The sequence below is a fragment of the Buteo buteo genome, chromosome 6, assembly GCF_964188355.1.
Source record: "Buteo buteo chromosome 6, bButBut1.hap1.1, whole genome shotgun sequence".
Lineage (NCBI taxonomy): Eukaryota > Metazoa > Chordata > Aves > Accipitriformes > Accipitridae > Buteo > Buteo buteo.
This window is the reverse complement of record NC_134176.1, coordinates 54,417,674-54,438,465: the sequence shown is the minus strand read 5'-3', so window position 1 is coordinate 54,438,465 and position 20,792 is coordinate 54,417,674. Positions and strand designations below refer to the sequence as shown.

General features: G+C 33.6%; 1 protein-coding gene across 6 annotated transcripts in view; it reads left to right on the top strand.

The window, feature by feature from the left end:
* The window catches only part of FUT8 (fucosyltransferase 8), a 135,844-nt gene that overhangs the window by 53,123 nt on the left and 61,929 nt on the right, over nucleotides 1-20,792 (top strand). For 3 of the 6 annotated variants that reach the window (XM_075030986.1, XM_075030987.1, XM_075030984.1), the window contains 3 exons: nucleotides 10,002-10,427; nucleotides 19,269-19,384; nucleotides 19,515-19,680. In XM_075030986.1, coding sequence (XP_074887087.1) covers nucleotides 10,225-10,427; nucleotides 19,269-19,384; nucleotides 19,515-19,680 — 485 coding nt within the window. In that variant the 5' untranslated portion in view covers nucleotides 10,002-10,224. Of the gene's footprint in view, nucleotides 1-7,334; nucleotides 7,451-10,001; nucleotides 10,428-16,778; nucleotides 16,896-19,268; nucleotides 19,385-19,514; nucleotides 19,681-20,792 lie in introns of all 6 variants that reach the window. The other 3 variants (XM_075030985.1, XM_075030983.1, XM_075030988.1) reach the window with 2 other exon arrangements.

Genomic DNA, 20,792 nt, shown 5'->3' with positions numbered 1-20,792 from the left:
AATTTACACAATAATTAAGTAAACACATGGAATACGATGAAATTTTTGTGCTTGTTCCAGAAAAAGCAGGGAATGGATGGTTTTTATGCATAGAAAAATAAATTTATGTAACTGAAAAAGTGAACTTGAATAGAAAACTAGAGGAGCTTCTTTTTGGATACTTTTAAAATCCAAACATTAATACATGTTCTGTGAACCGGTTTCTGTTCTCTGGTTGAAAAAAATCATATATAATTTGTATATTAAGAAAGGTAACAAAAAACCTTATGGGTGAATGAAATGCTTTCTAAATTGTTTCCAGTCAATATTCTAAAAAGTTTGGAACTAAATTGGATAAAGTCTCTTGGGTTTAGTATAAATGAATGCTAGAATTAGAAATAATTACCAGCCCTGCCTTGATCACATCAGTATGCAAAGCATGGGGACAAATTTTGAAAGAAATGACAACTAACAAAGTAGAGCTAGATGAAGATGGAAAATGAGATAAATGCAACATAAGTTTGCCAAAGATTGTTTGATCTGGATTATTCTAGGTTTACTTATTAACTGTTTCAATGAGGGAAAGTAAATTTCCTAATGAAACATAGTTTGGAAGAAACTGTATATCTGGACTTCCTTTCAGCATTTTCTTGGCACACAGAAAATTATAAATTGAGTTAGAGAAAATGTGGATGAAAATAGAATCATTCATTGGAAAAGGAAGTAGCTGAAGGGATGAAGTGAGAGTGACTTCTGCTGCAAGAAAGAGTATTAGGCTGGAGGAGAGACACTATTAGTGGAGTGGATTACATCTATTATTCATCTTGGGTGTTTTCAGTAGTGACAACGTCACAAAGATAATAAATTATAATAAAATTTAGGTCACAAAGTAGAGGAGTGTTATGATGGGGGGTCAGAAAAATGTGCAAGAAGAATTTTTTACTTGGGCTACTGGAGTGGTAGAATGGGATAAAGTATAATAACACAAAGTTAAAAGAATTAAAAATAAGAATTTCTGTATATAAGATGGGAGGTTATAATTTTGAAGAGATATAGATGCAAAAAGATTTGGAGGTATTATGTCCTTGCAAAATGGTTGCTGACTGCCAGAGAAATGTGGCCATGAAAAAGACAAATCCTGTCCTAGGATATATCACAGAAAGCAGGTCCAAGAGAAAAAAGCAAGTATTGGCTTCATACAGGACGCCGGCAACATCTTGTGTGTTATGTATACAATTCTGATTTCTGATGTTCTGAAAAGACTTAATCGGAATGGGAGCTGGTGCAGGATGTGGAAAATTTGTCAGCCTCATGCAGTGAAGTGCTTGTAAGCTAGCATATAAGCCTCAGACTAGCATGTAAGTCTGAGAGAGGATACGGCTGCTTTCTGTAGATACACCACTCTGTACAGAATAGGGCAGTAGCCAAGCTCTCTAAACTGAGTTTATACTAGTGCAAGAAAACACAAGTATAAATTAGCAAAATATAAATTTAGTCTGGAAATTAAAGAAGGCTTTTAAGCATTGGAAGGGTGAGTTTTTTAAACAGCATTCCAGTAATGGGGAAAGGACATCAATTTGTTTTTAGATGCAACTTAAAGAGGTTTCTATGACATAGTTACCTGAAATACTAGGACATAGGATTTGACTGAAGAAATTTTGCCCATATGACCTGGTTCAGATTATGAAGATGGTGTTTCATTAATCAAATACCATATAAGCCTTCATAAAGAATGCATTGTATATGCCATGAATAATATTTGCAATGTTTGCTTATTTGTATCAAACACTAAAGAGTCATTTAATTTTTTTTTGTCCTTTGATCCTTAGTTTTATTTTAATATCCTAAAAGGATTATTTCTTTAGTCTCTAATCCTTTGTCAGAGGCTATGCCATCACATTATTGTTACATAGGAACTGGAGTCAGAAAGTTGGTTGGGATCGGTTTTATTTTAAATTTTATTTTTATTAGAGCACAACAGGTTAACATTACTTAGAGTAGCATGCTTTCCTAAGAAGATAATTTTTGTTAGTGAAATCTTAAAAATACTGATTTAACTTACTTAAGTTTACTTTAAAGCGAAACTAATGATGTGAAGGTTCAATCTAAGTTGCATGTACAGTGAGTGTAACATTCTTTTTGACTGTTTCACATTTAGTGATAAGTCATTTTGATAGCCCTTAACAGTGGAGTGAATTTCATGTTTTGTACTGTGAAAAAAGAATTGTAGATGATGTACTTGCCATTAAATATAATGCTGTATATATAAGCTGTAGTGATGTATGAGTTTTGCTTCATGAGTAATTTTTTTTCTTTTCAACTTAATGTACGCTTTTTTTTTGAGTGAGTGTAGGTCAGTAGGTGGTTGAGCCAAAAGTAGACTTGCTTAGCTTGCTTTGAACTGAATCTAAAATAACTTGAAACTGTACATTGCCAAGAAAAAGCTTGATGCTATTCTGGGGCCATAATTCCGAATAGGAAGCAAAAATACACAAGGAGAATATCTCTACTTCATCACTGAAGTTGTTAATGGAAGTATATTGGGAGTACTAAGTTAATAAGGATCTTATTTAAGTCATGGAAGATGAAATGATGGTATTGGACTACTCAAATTTCTAATTTGTAAGTACCTTTTAAAGCTTTAAAGTAACCAGAAGGCCTTATGGGGGCAAGGTGAGGAAAGATAGTATGGTATTTATTTTTTCATTGATTAATCATTTTTGCTATAGCAAAGTAACTTTGACATGGATGCACATTATTTCTCCTGATGATTTTGGAGCTACACTTGAGTCTTTTATTATCATTTTAATTAAGTTAATGTTCTCTTTACTGTTTACTTTAGTCATTTTGTAAACACTGCATTGCATTGCATTGAAGCAATGGTTTTTAACCAAATCTTCCCTGTTAATTCGACAACAAAACCTTTTTATATGCTCACAATCAACTGTGACTTACATGTGCAGTATGCACAATTTGATTTCCTGATTAAGGCATTGAAGCAGGCCCTTATTTTTATGTAAATATTCTGTCTTCTCTTTAATGGAGTCTAAATAAATTTGTGACACTAACCACATTTTCTGTGCTATGCATTTAGCAGTAAATAAATTTTAATTTGATTTTCTTTCTCACAATATTATTTTCCATTCAACTGATGCATTAAAGATTGTGTATTCCTAATGATTTATAATAGCAAGTACTTATTAGAACTTTTTTGCTTCATTAAATAATACTGTGTATTTTGTATTGACTTTTTATAGTAGAGCTACAGGATTAAATTAAACCTGAAAAACAGCTTACTGTAGGTGATACTTTGCTTTCAACTTAGCATTTGCTTTTAACATTACTATGTTCTTATTCTACAAAACTTTTTCCTGATATTGGTTTGATTTCTTTAGTAGCTGAAACAGGAGTTTGTAATAAGGAATGACAGAAAACTCCTAATTTAAATACAAAAAGCCTTGATGTTAATTACCACCAATATCTATTTGGTTCTCATTGTTTTGAGAAGATTTCATAGCTGTCTGTAGTCCCTTCATCTTCAAGTCTCCTATGGAACCAAGAGACCCTTTCCATTCATATGTGGAAGGTTTTCCACCATTTATGTAAGTCCCAGACTGCTTTATTTTGTGACAGCTAAAAGCTGTGGCTTTACAAGTGTACATTCAAGTATCCCTGAAGGTTACCAATTTCGCTGTGGTGTCTCCAGCCTCACGCTGATACTGGCATTAAAGCTTATTTTGCCACTATACTGTTGTATGCTGCTGCTTCTACTGAGCTTCCTCTTTCAATCCATGCCTAGCACCTACATTAGTGCTGTGACTGGGATTTCTGTGGATAGTAGCAGAGTTCTTATGAATGGGAGATGATTTACCTGAGAGATCAGATTGAAACCCTCTTAACTGGGTGTAGTGATGGAATTTAAAAAGAAAATTAGCTTGAAAGATTGCTGTAGAGACAATTCTGAGAGCTGTTGGGGAGAATAGAGGAATACATTCTTTTTCACCCCAAACACCCAGGTTAAGCCCTTTCAAAGATTTAAAGAGGTATCTTATTACATTATTTTAGAAGGTGTTGTTATAAGAATATAGTCAACCATTCTTGGGATCCCCTAGAAAGGAGACAAGAACTAATGTAAAATTGCAGGGAAGAAAATGCAAATTAGCTAATTATCAATGTTCTTTGTTTTGATGTGCTTATGCACTGGAAAATGCAAGGGTAAGCGTAAATCCAGTCAAATGTAAGACAAGAAATCACGGTAAATCTCAGGGGATAACTAGTAAATTAAAATACATGGCTTCCTCTGGTAAAATAAATGTAACATAGTATTCTTAGATAAAGGATCTTCACTCCATAACAATGTAATTTAATAATAATGCTAATCATTGTTATTTAGATTTTTCCTGTTTCCTGCTTAATAAAATATATTTATTGGTACTGCTCTCCCACACCTTTTAAGTTTGGTGGGCTCTTATTTTGATATTCATTATCTGATGATGTTAATGACCATGTATGTTATGATTCATCTCAGGTTTGTATTACTGGGTTTGTGGGCTGCTGCTGAGTTTTCTCTAACTTCAGGCTCATACTTCCAGTCTTGGCAGTCCTGAGCTTAGTTTACAGTATGAAAACTCATAAACAGCTATATAAAATTAAAGAAGGATAAATATTGACATTACATCTTGACTTTGTCAGGCAGATATCTGTGGTATACATCTGCTTGTGAAGGTGTTTCAGAAACCTGGTACAAGCTGTAGAAATTGAACAGTTTTAAAAATGTGATAATTTTTACTTTTTGTTTCCCTATTTGTTCTTTTATTTCTGCTTGTCTTTTATTTATTATAATTTAATTTATTTAAAGGTCTTGTATGAACTCTAAAATACTGAAATACTTTGACATTTTGCATTCCCAGAACAGTATGAAAAGGAAGAAAAGATGTAAAAGGTACATTACAGTACAAAGCCAATAGTTAAGAGTAGTTAGAACTCATGTATAATTAGATACACCACATTTGAGCTACAGGCTATTTAATGTTAGTTCAAAATGTTCTTCCAATTTATTCAGATAGTTTGGCATCTTTATTTTATATTTAACTGTACTGTGACCTAACTTATAAAAAGAACAATGATATCATCAGAGATTCATAGGAATCAGATAAAGCATGCTATCTTTTGCATATTATATAAAATGTTTAAGAGAGTTTCAGAACTCTGTGTTCTTTAAAATGTTAAATCTATTCATTGTTTTAGACATAATTTTATTTATTTTCAGGAAGTAAAAACCAGTTTACTATTAAAGTGTCGGTACTTTAAAATCACTTGCGTAAAAGCAATGTGAAGGTGCTACAAGAACAATGTACTTCAAAATAACTACTGTACACCATGAATTGCTTGAGATGTACAGTGATGTAAATAAAAATGGTATTAGTTATTTTCCCCCGTATACAGTTGCAAATTCTATGAGCTCTTGAGAGCCAGAAGTACTTGACCAATCTTATCCTAGAACCACAGACAAGTACTTCACGAAGCTATCATTCTGTTTTCATCCTCAGAAAGATTGTCTGATATTTCTACTGTCCGCGTTTCTATTTATCCTTTTAAACCAAACACTCAAGCAGTTACTTTTTTATTAATAATGAGTTCTAAAATTTGTTTTTATGAAGTAAATGTAGGATAGTTAGTCCTTTTAAAATGTGATCTTTTTGTGTTTGATAACACAAAACCTTTAGTAATGTTTGAAATATTGTTTGTTTAACATTTTAAATATGTAAAAGCATTCACACCATATCAGATCAAAGGCTTATCTAGACTGATGTATCTCAAGACTGGCTTGTAGTGGATGTCTAGGGATAACTGCAAGAACCAGGATACTATGGTGATACTACCCTGGTATATTCTCTAGTTTCCAACAATATGGGACTTGGGTTTCTGACAGTATTGGGTGGTATCTTTGTGGGTAGCCTTTGATGAATTTTAATCTTCCTTGAAATGGTCTAATGGCCTTTGAAATATAACCTTTTAACACCTACAGTGTTTGAACAAAATAAGTTTCAGACTGGAATTGCACATTTTGAGAAATACCTTCTTTTGTTTTGAATCTATTCAAACCAGAAAGTTTTACTTGTTATCCCCTTGTACTAGAAGTAACAACAATTATAACCTGTTTACTTTCTTATGCCATTAATGTTTTTTATAGATTTGCCATATTAATTCCTGAGTTGTCCTTTCTACTAATCCATTTAGCCACTCATAGTTACTGAAGGCCATTCTCTCTCTCTCTGCTAATTTTCGTAACCCTTTTCTGTATCATTTCTATTTCTACCATATCTTTTTGAGTTGGTTCAATCAGAATGATATGAAGTAATCAAAACCCTAACATAGTGTTTTTATGCGATAACATAATGGTAATGATTTCTGTTGGGATTTATTATTGGGATTCTTGGGTTTGTGTTTATGTTTGTGGGTTTTTTTGTTGTGTTGGTTGGTTTTATTTGTTTGTTTGTTTTTAAAACCTGTGAGGATTTGGTTGCTTTTTGTCCAATGCTGAGCTGACATTTTATAGAATTACCTATCACAGCTAAAGTCCATTCCTCATGGATAATGATTCAAAGGTCATCTATACACAACTTTACACACTGATATAAACTGATTTTTCATCTTTCATTTTATTTCTTCATCAGACATTGTCTTGATGTCCTTCAGTTCATTGCTATCAGCTTTTGTACTATATGTGCAGACTTTGTTACCTCACTTTTCACTTGTTTTCCAAATAATTTATGAATATATTAAACTGTATAAACTCTACCATGAGTCCCAGTGAGGTCCCTGATCATTCTTTCCCCTTAAACTGAGTGCCTAGTCTTGCTGTAAGTTTCTTCTCTTTTAATGGGGTGGTGACTCACATGATGAACTTTCTTCTTCCATGCGGCTTAGTTTCTTTGAAGCTTTTTGAGGAACTTGTTGAATGCCATTTAGAAATGCATGTTGACTACATCAACTGCGTAACAATTAGAACTGGTTCTCTCTTGCCTGAGTGTTTGTTTACCTCTTCAAAAGAACTTTAATAAATTTATGAGGCACAATTTAAATTTCCAAAAGCCATGTTAGTACTTTTTAACTTTGATTAGATTAATCCTTATGTCTGCAGTTCTATTTCATCTTCTTATTATTTCTGCCAGTTTGTCTGACATGGATATAATTTTTTTCTGGCCTGTAGTTTCAGGGAACCCTGCTGTAGCCCATACAAAGAATTCAGTTCACTGTTTTCATTTTCCACTCCTTTGCTACAAGGTGATTATAAGTGAGAGGTTACATAATACTGTTAATAATTAAACTATTGCATTCTTTAACTTCTTTAGAACTGTTGGAAGAATACCATCTATTCCTGACGACTTGTTATATTAATTTTGTGGATTTGTTTGATAGCCTGTTCTACTAACACTGTTGAGACAGACCAACGCTTCCTCTTATAAAGGTACCTGATTTGTGAGTCTACTTAAGCTCCTGTGTTATGAAAAACAGGTTGAAAAAAAGAAAGTCAATATTTTCCTTGGAAAGTACTCTAAACAACTCTTAGATACTCTCATCATTTGTTGACCTTGGTGTGTATAGTAAGCTATCTACTTTGGATAAGTTTAGTATTAATTTTTATGTGTTTAATGCACGAGAATTTACAGTCTTACCTATTTAATCATTTGATCATGCTTGTACCTTTTTAAAAGGATACTTTCTTTGCTAATTATAATAGTCTCCTTTACCTGCTATTTTAATTAAGACCATGATATCTTTCCAGGTGGCACGGAGTCCACTTCTCTTTTAAAATAGTTCCTCTTCTTGAAATTAATCACAGCTGTAGGGATTATTTTTTTTTACTTTGTTGCTCCTAGCAGGAGATCATATCCGAGTATATTATGCAGACTGTTACAAAGTGGTCCTCCAGCAGAAACTTTCTGATCCAAGTTCTGCAAACTGCTTGTGATTAAGTCAAGAGTTTTTCATAGTACCTTATCTCTTAAGCAGTAATTTTATGATGTCTGTAGCATCTGTTTATTCTCATCACAATTCCCAGCATAATGTGTTTACCCAATCAGTAGAGGAATATATGAAGTCTCATATTATTTTTTCTTTCTTCGGCCTTCACAGACTTAGTGATTTCACTTAGTGTGTTGCAGCCACAGTCAACCATTTTCTGGGTGATCGGTAGTATAGATATAAGAATACACTTTGCCACTTAAACCTAAAACATCAGTCCATCAGGGTTTTTTCTTAATCGTTCCTGCAAGTAACTAGGCTTGCTTTGCTTATAGCAACAATCCTCTGTGGGTTGGGCATGGCCTATTCTGTTTCATATAATGTGGGTTCTTTTTACTTGTGCTGTGATCTGTAAAGAGTGTTGAAACCACTATCTTCCTGAAGGCAGTCTCATGCTTTTGCCAAGCTAAAGCAGAAGTTCTATAAAGCTTTCTTAGAGATCTGTAGAAAATGGCATGCTCCTAGTGGAATTCCTTAGTGGAATTTTTGTGCCTCTTTCAAAAATATACAAACAATAACTCTTCTGCAAGATAACTAGAGAAATTTTTCAGCATTTATAATACTATGTTAGAATTTTTTATTTGACAGTGCATGCTCCAGGCATATCTCCATGCCTAGGTGAGTTTGGAAGTTATTGTGAATTGGGAAGTCTTTTCCCTAAACTTGAAATTAGTTGAAACAGAATAAAAAAAACTAAATGAAATGAAAAAGAAGTTAAGGTGGAAGAAGGATTAAGCAGAGAAGAATAAGTTGGGAGAAGGTGGGTGTGGATAGCATCTCAGAGGAAATATGGTAAATTTACAGATTTGAGAGTTGGAAATATAGGTTATTTTGGAAATTGAGTATAAATGGCATATATGTGCCTTCTACAAAAGAAGAAGTAGAAATGTTACGTTGCAGAGAAAGGAAAAGAGGTGAGAAGTACTTAAGAAGATTTTGGACATGCTGATTGGTTAAATCTTAAAATCTGTTCTAGATAGAATAAGTAGATTCTTACACTTGTTGAATGATGTTTTGCCAAGTAGAAAATGAGTTGAGCTGATTTTGAATTTTTTAGATGGTGCAGTCTTTTTAGATGAAAGAAGGTATTACCTTTGGAGCATTTTTTTGCTTTTTTATAGTTTTAGTAATAACACTTGTGAAAATGGGTTTGATAGTTTTAAATAAGCAGAAGAAAAACATTTCTAAAAATTAGTTTTACTCACAAATATGCGAGTATAGCAGTGCCACAGAAGTCTACTTGAAATCCCCCTCCTTTCTACCTCTTAAATGTTCAGCGTTCTTACCTGTTTTAGCAAGTACAGTGGAATGGTAAAGAGAGAAGTTGTGTTGTCTTGCACTTTTAAGCAAGAAGTAAAATTTTGGGTTTAATTTTAGATGGGCATTTCAGAGGCCACTATAAATTTGAGAGTAAGATATACAGGGGATTGTTTGTTTAGAAATTATTGCTTACACTCTTTGCGGTGCTTGCAAGTTGCTTAATTGGTATTACAGCTGCTTCTAGGCCAATCTACTTGCAAATAGTAGAATATATTGTTAGAATGCAGATAACTCTCTGTAACAGGGTGGGAGCCATTATAAAAATGGCAAAGAGAGTTCATAAAAGTGAAAAAATGAAGATGAATTTGTAATTGAATAAAAGCTCTTTGTTGATAGTAAGGGAGACTATTGGTTACCACGGAATGATTTTTGAACTATTTTAATATGTGACATGAAACATGAATTGGTAAATATTTCTCTTACAAAAAGTAGCATTTTTTCTGGCCATTTCAAACCCAGAGTTAATGGCATATTCTTTATGTGGTTCATTCTTGAACTCAGCATATTTTTTGTGGAAAGTTAAAAGCTTTTTTCTTTTTCTTCTTGACAGAAAGTAGTAATATTGTCTATCGTCATTCCTCAATGTTAATGACAATACATTTGGCTTAATTGCAATCCAGTATATTTTTATAAATCAGAATTATAATTTCAGATCTTTTTTATTCTTTTCACAGAATATAAACGAAGAATGATGTGATATTAATGCTTTCTATGTACAGCTCCAAAAGGATCTTCTCTAAGGAGTTGGAGTAAGATAAACAGTGAGAATAACTTTTCTCCGGTACAATGTGGTGAAGCAGAGGAACTGAAATTGTGCACTTTTGTACAGGCTAAAGACTTAAAATGTTTGTTATTTTGTGAGCAGAAGCAGTTCTGGAGTGAATTGAACTTCTGAAAATGCGGCCATGGACTGGTTCCTGGCGTTGGATTATGCTCATCCTCTTTGCCTGGGGAACTTTACTCTTTTATATTGGTGGACACCTGGTACGAGACAGTGAGCACCCAGATCACTCTAGTCGTGAATTATCCAAGATACTTGCTAAACTTGAACGTTTAAAGCAGCAAAATGAAGACTTAAGGCGAATGGCAGAATCTCTCAGGTAGGATCTAAAAGTAATTAAAACTTGTCAGAAAATGATTGAAATATGAAATATCAGAAATTAAATTGAAAGGTTTTTTTGTGGGTTGTTTTTTGTTTTGTTTTGTTTTTTTGTAAAATCATGTTTAACATTTAAAAGTATGGGTAAGTGTTTTAATCGGTGCTATAACTAACTGAAAATATATTGCAAATCCTTTAAACAAATAATGTACATTTACCAATTAGTCCATTTGGTCTAATATAGTAATTATTTAACAGCCATTATTTAATGGTGTCCAAGTGTTACTGTCACAATAACAGAGTTCTGCAGGTGATTAACTCCTCCAATGCTAATTTCAAACAAGTGCAATTATTACGATGTTCAAACCAGTTAGAACAGCTAGTGACTTTTCTACACTTCTGCATGCAGTAACTAGAGGAGCTCATTTTAGAAGTGCTGAAAACATCTGTACAGCTTGTTGAAGTTAAACATGGACTTTCTGAAGATGAGCTGTAGTAGAGTGCTACGTTATATAAATTCTTTTAACTAAGTTTTTTTTCCTTGCCTTGCTGCTAAACTTGTGGCAATACTTGTAAAATAGTAGGATCATCTCCCTTTTTATAATTATTTATTACATTATAGATGGGTACAAGTACAATTTAAAGTGTTTTCATTTACATTTTTAGACAGATAGCTTTTAACATAGACTTCTGGTATTTCCTTTCCTAAGAACTTGGAAGGGAGAGCTTCTTAGGCAGGATGTGCACCAGAGTCAGATTGGACCTGAGTTTGTGGACAGCACCACACACAACCCAGAAGTCCTGATGGGTCGTGGGGACAAGTGCAGAAGCTTCATATGTTGTAAGAAGCTAGAGAAGAGCAAAGCTCCATGCAAGATTTTACAGAATAGGAGGGTGATGTTTATTTTTAAAAATATCTAAGTGAGCTGAATTCACTTACTGTCTCTTTCACAACTCATACTCACATGCACCAGGGCATGTGTGTAGTAGTGGTCTGGCCAGTATCACCTGTGTAGAACATGGAGAGCAAGGGGTACTGGCAGTTGAGTCTTCTTCATGTCTTTTGAGTGGTTCTTGCTTGGCAATGCGAAACTGATTTTGGACTTGCGTTTTGATACCCTTTAGGAGAAGATGCCGTTTTGGATCTTCTACCTTGCTATTTTGGTTCATAAATCATAGAAAAAATTATGGAATTGCACAAATCTCTGTTTACCTTATTAGGATGTTTTATGGTTCTAGTCCTGTTCTTGTTACCTTATCTTTAAGTCAGTTTGTTTCTCCCCTTTATTTTAATGAAATTACACATAGGTACTCTGTAGCAGTGAAATTAATACCTTTCCTCTTAACCTTGTTCTGATGTTTTTTCTGGTGCATTCTCTCTCTTTCATGCATAGCCAGGGGTATTTGGTCTGGTGGCTGGGTTGACTTCCCTGCCTTACTGAAATCTCTTTTCACTGCACTCTGTTCCTGCTTTCTGGAATGCACTGTAGATAATTGCTGCATGCTGACGAGGCTTCTTAGCTTAGAAAAACAGATGTCTTCATTTTGAATGTATCAGCCCTGAAGAAGTACCTTGGTATTCATGTGGTGCTGCACAGAGGTGGAGAAATGCTGCTCACCAAAGTGCCCTCTACACTAAGCATAGATAATCTTCACCTTGAGTAATATGGCCATAAATGGCTGAGAGGTCTGTGGTTCTCCACGCTCAATTTATTAACGTATGATAACAACTGCATTGGCAAAAAGTTTGATATATTTTTGTTGACAAAATGGTGTAATGTAGAGTATGCTGCTATGAAGAAACTTAAGCAAGATCCTATATTTGAATAAAATACAATATCTTTAAATTTCTTTAATATTAGACATCAATAGTCAACCTTAGGGTTTCTTGCCTCAGAGGGGGAAATATTTGGACTTGAATGTAAAGATTACCACCCTCCATGCTTTTAGCCCCCCATGTTTGGCTGACTTGAATAAATGGTGATGTGATGTATTGGACAGTCATTGAAATATAACCACTTCAAATTACACAGTGACTAGAAGAGAGTAAATGTTCTTGATTTTACTTATGACAGGGTACTCTTTTCCTCTCAAGAAGAAGGCAATAGGGACAGGAGATGCATAGATACAGGCTAAGCTGTATTTTAGGCAGTGATGATTTTTCTAAACACCTTTCTCTGTTTCCCTAACCTATCTATATTCAGATAAATATTACATTTTCAGTGGCCAAGTGTTAAATAATAGCTTATACTGTTGATAATTTCCCATGATTTATAGAAATAAAAACATTAGTTTAGTTCTAATCTAAACATGTTAGAATAGAACATTCCAACATTCCTTCTCTATGCTTCAGTTAATTGAAACAGCAAGTTTCTAGAAATAGATTAGGTGATCCAAAACTGTCTTAACTGGACTCTGTTCAGCTTCTTTTTTATGGATATGTTGCTGAAAAATATTTCTGAGACCTTTCTTCAAAGTGGTTGTATGTAACCACAGGAGAATCTGAAACTCTTGCATGAGAAAGCCTAAAATGACTTTAAATGCCAATTTGATCAGCAACATGTCTCCAGGTTCAGTTGTCAGTGCTGGCCAGAAATGAGCCAGCTTGGGACTGGAAGATATTCAGGCATAGTTTTTTGCTGGAAGTGATCTGAGATTGGTGAAGTACTAGACTTTGAAGGAAGTGATGTATCACAATGTAGAGCCTTTTCATTATTTTTATTGAGCAAAATCCATGATGCTCTTTTTATAGAAACTTCACAAGTAGGTTTGAGAAATATCCTGGTCAACCTGCATCATTAAAGTATTAAATCATGAATGTGATATGGAATTTCAGTATCTCATTTCTTTGTTTGCCAGACAGAACAAGTGGTGTTAAAAATAATTGTTAGCTTTAAAATCTTCTCATTTACAGTTTTATAGCAATATGGCTATTTAAAATGAGGCATTAGTCAACAGTCCATGGATTTAGTATCTGTGTCCTAGAAGAGATCACTGCTGCCATGAACATATATTAAAGAGACAAAACATTTCTTAACTTCAGAAATTGAATTAGAATTAGACAGAAAAGATTACTTTTGCTCCAGTTAACATCTTACACTGAAGTCATAATTTGTTTGAGGTTTTACTGATCAAAGGCAGAAAGGCTGTAGCTATTATTTGAATATTATTTAATTGCTGGAAATTTTGTCTAATTACTGATACTGGCTGTGAAATCTGGGTGGTTAAGATGACAATCTTTACATCAGTGTAGCTTGTAAAGGGAAACCTTCTTGCCAAGTTGGATTTTGTTACACTGAGATAAAAACTTGTTTTTGCTGCCCTTCTCCACTAAAATTTTGTATCTTAGAGAACTAGAGGGTTTTTTTATTTCAACAGAAAAGCAGCACACTTTTTGCAGTGGAAATATACAATGTATTATGGCACGCAACAGGGTTAAGCTAATGCATGAATACAAGCATGTTTCAATAATAACTCTAACTTAAGGTTACTTTGGGAGGAGTTTAAACAAGATGAGAGTGCCTACCTGAAAAATTTTAACAATAAACAGGCGCCTGATTAACTGCACAAGTTCAAGTATTTTGACATAATTAGATAAAACTTTTGGATGGTAAAAAGTTCCAAGTTAACAGAATTTATCTTAGTGGGAAAAGAAGCTTTGTGAATGGTAGAAAATTAGAATAATATGTGGCTGTGCCATTAATAATAGCTAGTTAGGACAGGGAGGAAGGGACAGAAAGCAGGTATGGTTACAAGAATTCAGTAATTTAATAAAAGTGTAAGTTGTTGTAAAAATTCCCTTTTAAAAATTAGAGAAAACTGGTATTTAATCTTTAATTACATTGGGACCTTAGTTATATGGTAAAATACATTTCAATACAATACATTTCAATTGCCTAGCTTTTCCCATTATAATGGGTTCCTGTGACTTCTCTGACTTTCTTCTCACTGGATAAAAGTATCAGTCCTCTGGGATGGTTGAAAATAGGAGCTGGGCTGTGTTTAGTTTCATCTAGCCATCCATGAATGCCAGCATACAGTGACAACAAGTGATCTTTCCACTCCGAGATTTGAATGCTCTTTTGCTGCCAATTTATGTAGCAGCTCCTCATCCCCAAAGGCAACAACAACAAAAAAAGAAAACCAAAAACATGCCTTATGAAACACACCTTATGTGCATACAAAATCAACTATTCAAAAGTTGAGAAATGTTCTATCTGTGACAAAGCTTTATAAAATCTTGCTTAGCCCTTTTTTGCTCTATGATACTTAAATCATATTTGATCTTGTAATTTTTCCCCTGGTTGCTTCTTTTCACCCAGAATGCATGAGGACTAGAATTAAGGTTTTAGGGCAGTAAGAGGTCTGTTTGTTTGGGGTTTTTTTTTGGTTTATTTCCCCAACATTTGTATGTTTGATTTCACAAACTACATAATGTTCTTCTGATTTTTATTTTTTTTAATATTTGTAATTTATTACCCATATTGGTTAAGGATAGGTCATATTTTCCTAAGGATTTTTGATGAGGTTATTTTGAGATACTTTTTTTTTTAATGTGTACCTTTGCAATAGTGCAAGTTGGAAGAGTCACATCTTTTTGAAAATTGCCTGAAATAAAAATATTCCTTTAGGAACTGAGTACACTTTTGTGGTGCACTTCTGATGACTTGAAATGACTTCAGGCACCACTTAGTGTTTACAGTGCATTTGAAAAGCCTTGGGTGAGAAGTTACTATAGTTTTTCTTTTGCCAATGTAATGCTTTGTAAAAACCTTACTTGTGGGCTATGAAGAGGCACAGATGTGTATTAGTGATGCAGAAGATAAATGGAATTAAAGGTGTTTTGTATTGCCTGGGTTTTAGAAATTATGTTCATGAATATTGTGGTGTAATGAGATTTGGAGAGTTACCATAGTCATTACATGTTTATAAACAATATTGTGTGAGCAAATCTGGTTTCATTTTAGAATTAGCCTAGATCCCGTTAGTACAAAATAGTAATAAAGCTGATTTTTTTGTAGATTGTTATTTTACTATTTTATACCCATTAGAATTGGAGGAGCCCTTTCAAGAACACTTATTACAGAAGTTGTAGGTCTCAAAGCACAAAGGGAAATCTTTACTATAACTTTTGTACTTGATAGGGAGTAATAATCAAATCAAAGTATTACATAATGTTGTTTCATTGTTTGCCTGTAATGTAGTTCTACCTGAAAATTTTATTTACTAGTATGATTATGATACGACTGCTGAAGGCTGTCACTGTTTGCATGTAGGTGATGTAAGGCTTTTAGAAGGAGGAGAGCTTATACTACTTTTGTAATGTCTGATTTTCTTAAATGGAAACCGGAAAAGTTGTGCATATGCCTTCACCTGTGTGCTAGACATCCTTTCTTGCAATACATGAAAGGTTCGTAGTATTCATGTGCTTCTTTGCTGGGTGATAGTCAAATTTTTATCTTTTATGGTGTATTAGTGCTATCCTCTCCTGGAAGGTAAACGTAGCAGTATAGGAACCAGTAATTTCAGAGTTCTCTTCAGGGAAGTAGAGAATCTTTTCAAATATATTTATATTGTGTTCATATTACTAATACATCACATTATGTATATATTTACTTCCTACAGTCTATTAAATATTACATTTTTGTAGAACCTGCAGTTCTTTTAATAAACTCAATAACCTGTTTCTTAATCTGAATATGATCATGTGTTATAAAGTAGAACAGGAGTGGAAAAGGGCAAAATGTAATCAAACAAATAAAACCAAATGCCAGTATTTCTAGACATTATTCTCATAGTTCTGAGCGTAGCTTCGGAAAGAAGAGGTAAGATTATAATTTTGGAAGAGCACTATAGTTGCTTTAATGTAGTTGGCACTGAGGCTAGTATAAAATGATAGGAAACAGTATGTAAAAATCACACCTCCTAAGTATTGAGAAAAATAATTCAAACAAAACCACTATTTTGTGTATTATCATGGCTGCCCATGTAAGTGGATTATAATTTTATTTTGTATTTATAACTTAATTTACAATGTCATCATAGCAATAAGTGAAGGGTATTCCATGCTAGATGCTTACTGACATGTTCTTTTATTGTTGATTAGAATCATAATAGTTTAGATAAACTTTAAACTCACTTCTCAAATTTTAAGGAGCAAGTCACTTGTCAGGACTTATTTTGGTATGAAAATTTATGTATATGTTTTTCAACAGGCATTCTTTTTCATAAGTATGCGTTATTCCTAGGATATTCTGCACTAAAAGTTATCTACATAGATGATGCCATAAGTATAGATAAGGATTTTAATTCAAACACTTCTCCCTCAAATGTTGCCTTATCTCCAACTCAGTTGATGTACTTGTAGAGGGCAGTAACAAGCAAGCTGTGCTGGTTGCAGAGAAGAACCTTTTCCTTAATTTTGAGACTGGATGAAAGTGAGGAAGACAGCAGTTCCAAGTCTGATGAGGTAACAGATGTAGAGACAAAACTGCAAAAAGAATAACTTATTTTAGTTTTATCCTAAAATGATGTAAGTTTTGAAAGTCCAAACAACTAGTTTAGGAGAATGCCCCCCACTCCCATCCTAGCTCCTTTTGTCTAACAACCTAAGTATAGTAAATTTTTTTATTGCAATATGCCAAAGCAAGTTGAATGTTAAATGGCATGTACTTTTATTTTTTAAAATCTTAATTGTATCAAATGGTCAGAATTATTGTGCTTCTTTCATAACATCCACAACCATCCTTCTGTAGGATTCTGTAATTGCTACTTTAACAGACTTTGCTTGTGTTCAGAGGATGTGTGTGCTGTCTGAAGATTTCTTATGGTAATGAATTTGTATCCTTTTACCTTATTGTTCTTCACAAATTCTAACTTTAGGGAATGTGACTTAAGCAGGATAAGCCATTCCATTTTTTTCTGGTAATTTTGTGGTTAGTTGTCCTGTCACAATCCAAATTGTGCTACCAAGTTGGCAGATCACAAATATATTTCAACCTTGTGGTTTTAAACTAGTGCAAGACCTTAAATGTGTTTCGGTATGCATTTTTTTTAAAGGTTTGTTTGTATTGTCTTGTACATGGCAATACAGTATTGTATCTCGACATGGTATCATACTGTACATTCATACAGAGGGAGTAAATTCAGGGAGTGCACATGTTTAAGATTAGAGTATTTTCCTCAGCTTTGTCATGCTTCTTCCCTCAGTGCATAAAAAAGCAGATATATGACCAGTTATTGATATTTCCTTTTTATTTACCATGGTAGCTTTAAAACACAAATAAATATTTTGCAATAATTTAATTATCCCTAATTTGCTTTCAATAGGGAGCTTTAAGAGTGCAGAATTTTTTACTACATTTCTGTCAGGTTTTGTAGCTTCCTCTTCCATCTCTCCCACTCCCTTCTGAAAAAAGAGGCTTAAATGCTATGCTTTGTGTGATATACCTTTCTGATGCTCACATTAGGTATTTATTCCCTTGAAATGTTTCAGTGAAAACGGACTTTTCATCAGTTCCTAAATTTTTATTGGTATTTAATTATCCAGATCTGAGAGACATTAAAGTTAATGACATCTCACTAGGATCTTTACAATGCTGTCATTTTTGATTTAGGTTGAAGATACTCCCTCTAACCACTATTTTCTCTATGCTAGAGGCATCTTTTGTCTGGCAAGGGGTCTTCCCGTATGGTGCCTTGAAACTCTGTGTATGTGTGTGTGGAGAGAATATCCCTTTCTTTTTATGCTCCTACTCCGTTACAAATGAAGACTCATCTTCATGTTCTGCAAGAATTCTGTATTCTTTACAGTTTTCAAGACTTTTCATTACACACGTGCTTCCTCTTTTCCTTTTCAGGGTCAGCTCTTACAAAAGTCTTATAAAAGGTGGAATAATTTTTAACCCTTGGATCTACCAGAAGTGTCATTTCTCTCGAGATGAAAGGGGTTTTTATTTTCCCTGCTTTAAATTTTAATTTGTGAGGTGAATAGAAGATCCATCAAATTTCTATACTGTAATAATTTCAGTTTATTAATATGTGGATTCAAGCTGAAATGATGATCAAACCTCAGTAATACCCTCATGGCTAATTTATGGTTTATAGATTTCAGGATACATATTTCAATGCTTCTCCTGTGCTCACATACCAGAAATTTCACAAATGGATGTTACAGTTGCTGGTGATGTTTTAGGTGACCAGCAGTTTAGAATACCAGAGTTGTCATAAAAAAAAATATCAAAATGGTACATTTAGGAAGCTAGGATCTTGTTCTGAGTCCAGAAAATACACTGAAATCTTCTTGTGCCAATGTGTAGGAAGACTTGACTTAAAAGTGAAGTTCCAGTGCTGGAGTTCTTTTCCTCTAAGGATATATGGCCAGCATTCAAGTCTAGAATGTATATCCTGTGTGAATATAAAAAGTAGCCAGAACTTGAGTCTTGTGAAGGCACATCCCTTGATTAGGCTTTGCTTGTGTGCCAGTCAGTCCAGCAAATGGTCTGAGTTAAGCTGCTGCAAATAATATTTTCACAAGTAGAGCTGAGGACTGGTCTTGTCAGTGAGTGGAGGTCTTGTAAACAGCACAGTTTAACACCAGGTTGAATCTGTGTCCTGTAGCTCTGTTATGAACTGTTTTTCTCCTATGGGATTGAGGTTTTAAATTCTTTATTTATGTTAATATGTTTAATTTCTTCTGGTTTTAAGAAAATGCCAAAAAGGCTTATAAGAAAAACAGTATGGAACAAAAATGGCAGGAAAGCTGAACTGTTAATGCAAATAATTTATCAAAAAACAATTATATTTTGTAAGTCATATAATTTCTTTATTTTCTATATCCTAGGATACCAGATGGTCCCATTGATCAAGGACCAGCTGCAGGAAAGGTACATGCTTTAGAGGAGCAACTTTTAAAGGCCAAAGAACAGATAGAAAACTATAAGAAGCGGACAGGAGATGGTTGGTAGATAAGTTTTCTTTTACTTCTAAAACAAGTTTTGGTATTCCATATCACAAATGTATTGATTTCTTAACAAATAATTCAGCTACAAGTGCTGATGCTTTTATGCTTTTTTTTTTTCCTTAATAGGAGGCCTTGGAAAAGACCATGAAATATTGAGGAGGAGGATTGAAAATGGGGCTAAGGAACTTTGGTTTTTCCTCCAGAGTGAACTGAAGAAGTTGAAAAATCTAGAAGGAAGTGAACTGCAAAGACGCGTTGATGAATTTCTGTCTGATTTGGGTCATCAGGAAAGGTACTTGTATTAGTTGATTCTGCATATGTGTTGTAAGGATTATGGATTGATTTAACTAAGCTACTGATACACTTCTTAAAAATCTCTTAGGATAAATTACTGGTATTTGGGCTAAAATATCAAGTCTGAAGCATGAACATGAAATTATTACTTGTATTTCATGGGACAAAGTATATATCCAGTTTATGTCACTATAGCTTAGACTATGACCCTTTAACTTGATATATTTTCATTTTTGTAATCAGAAGACCTGGGTCCTGGCTGCCAGTTGTTGCTTTTCAGTTACATCTGTCTATATATGCTTATATCTGCATATTTGTACATATAACAAAACCATTAAAAAACCCTTAAAAATATTTATTTTAGGTATCTGATTGTGCCTTTCATAAATACTAGAATATAAGTTACATTGATCGTTGGGATATTATATAATCGGAATTACTTTAAAATTGGGTAATATCTTAATTTCAGGACTAATTCTCATTCTGAAAAGTCACTTCTTTTTGTAATTAGAATTTAACAGAATATTTCAGATAGAAATTACCTTTAATTACACTGTCATTATTACGTTGTTCAAAGATGTGTTGGAATTATATTTTCAGTTGTTGTTGATCTTCTGGCCTCCCCATTGTTGAAGTACTTCTTGAATTATACTAAAACATTCTGTATGAGTTTTGTTCATGCTGGACAAGATTAATCCAGGAAGTGTTAAAAATTCAGTAAAATCTGTCTGTAAGCCTATTATATTTATAACTCTGTTCCCAACAGGACTGCAATGGCAATTTGTGTCTCATTAGTAAACAGTCATAAGAAAACAGTTGAATTAACTAAATATACCCCATTAAACAAGTATCTCTTTTCCAAAAAAAGCTGCGATCTGCTTGTGTGAACATCAGTAGTAAAGCATGAGCCTTCAAAATACTGTAGTAAAAGGAAAAAACAGTAAGAATTTTCAATTATTTGGAAATAATGTAAACACTATTTAGAACAGTTTAAAAATAATATGAATTTGATTATTAATGTGGGCAAATAATATAGTCCATTTAATTTTTTAATTTAATATTCCACAATTCCAAAACCCAGTTTGTCACAGATTGATGGAGTTTAAAGAG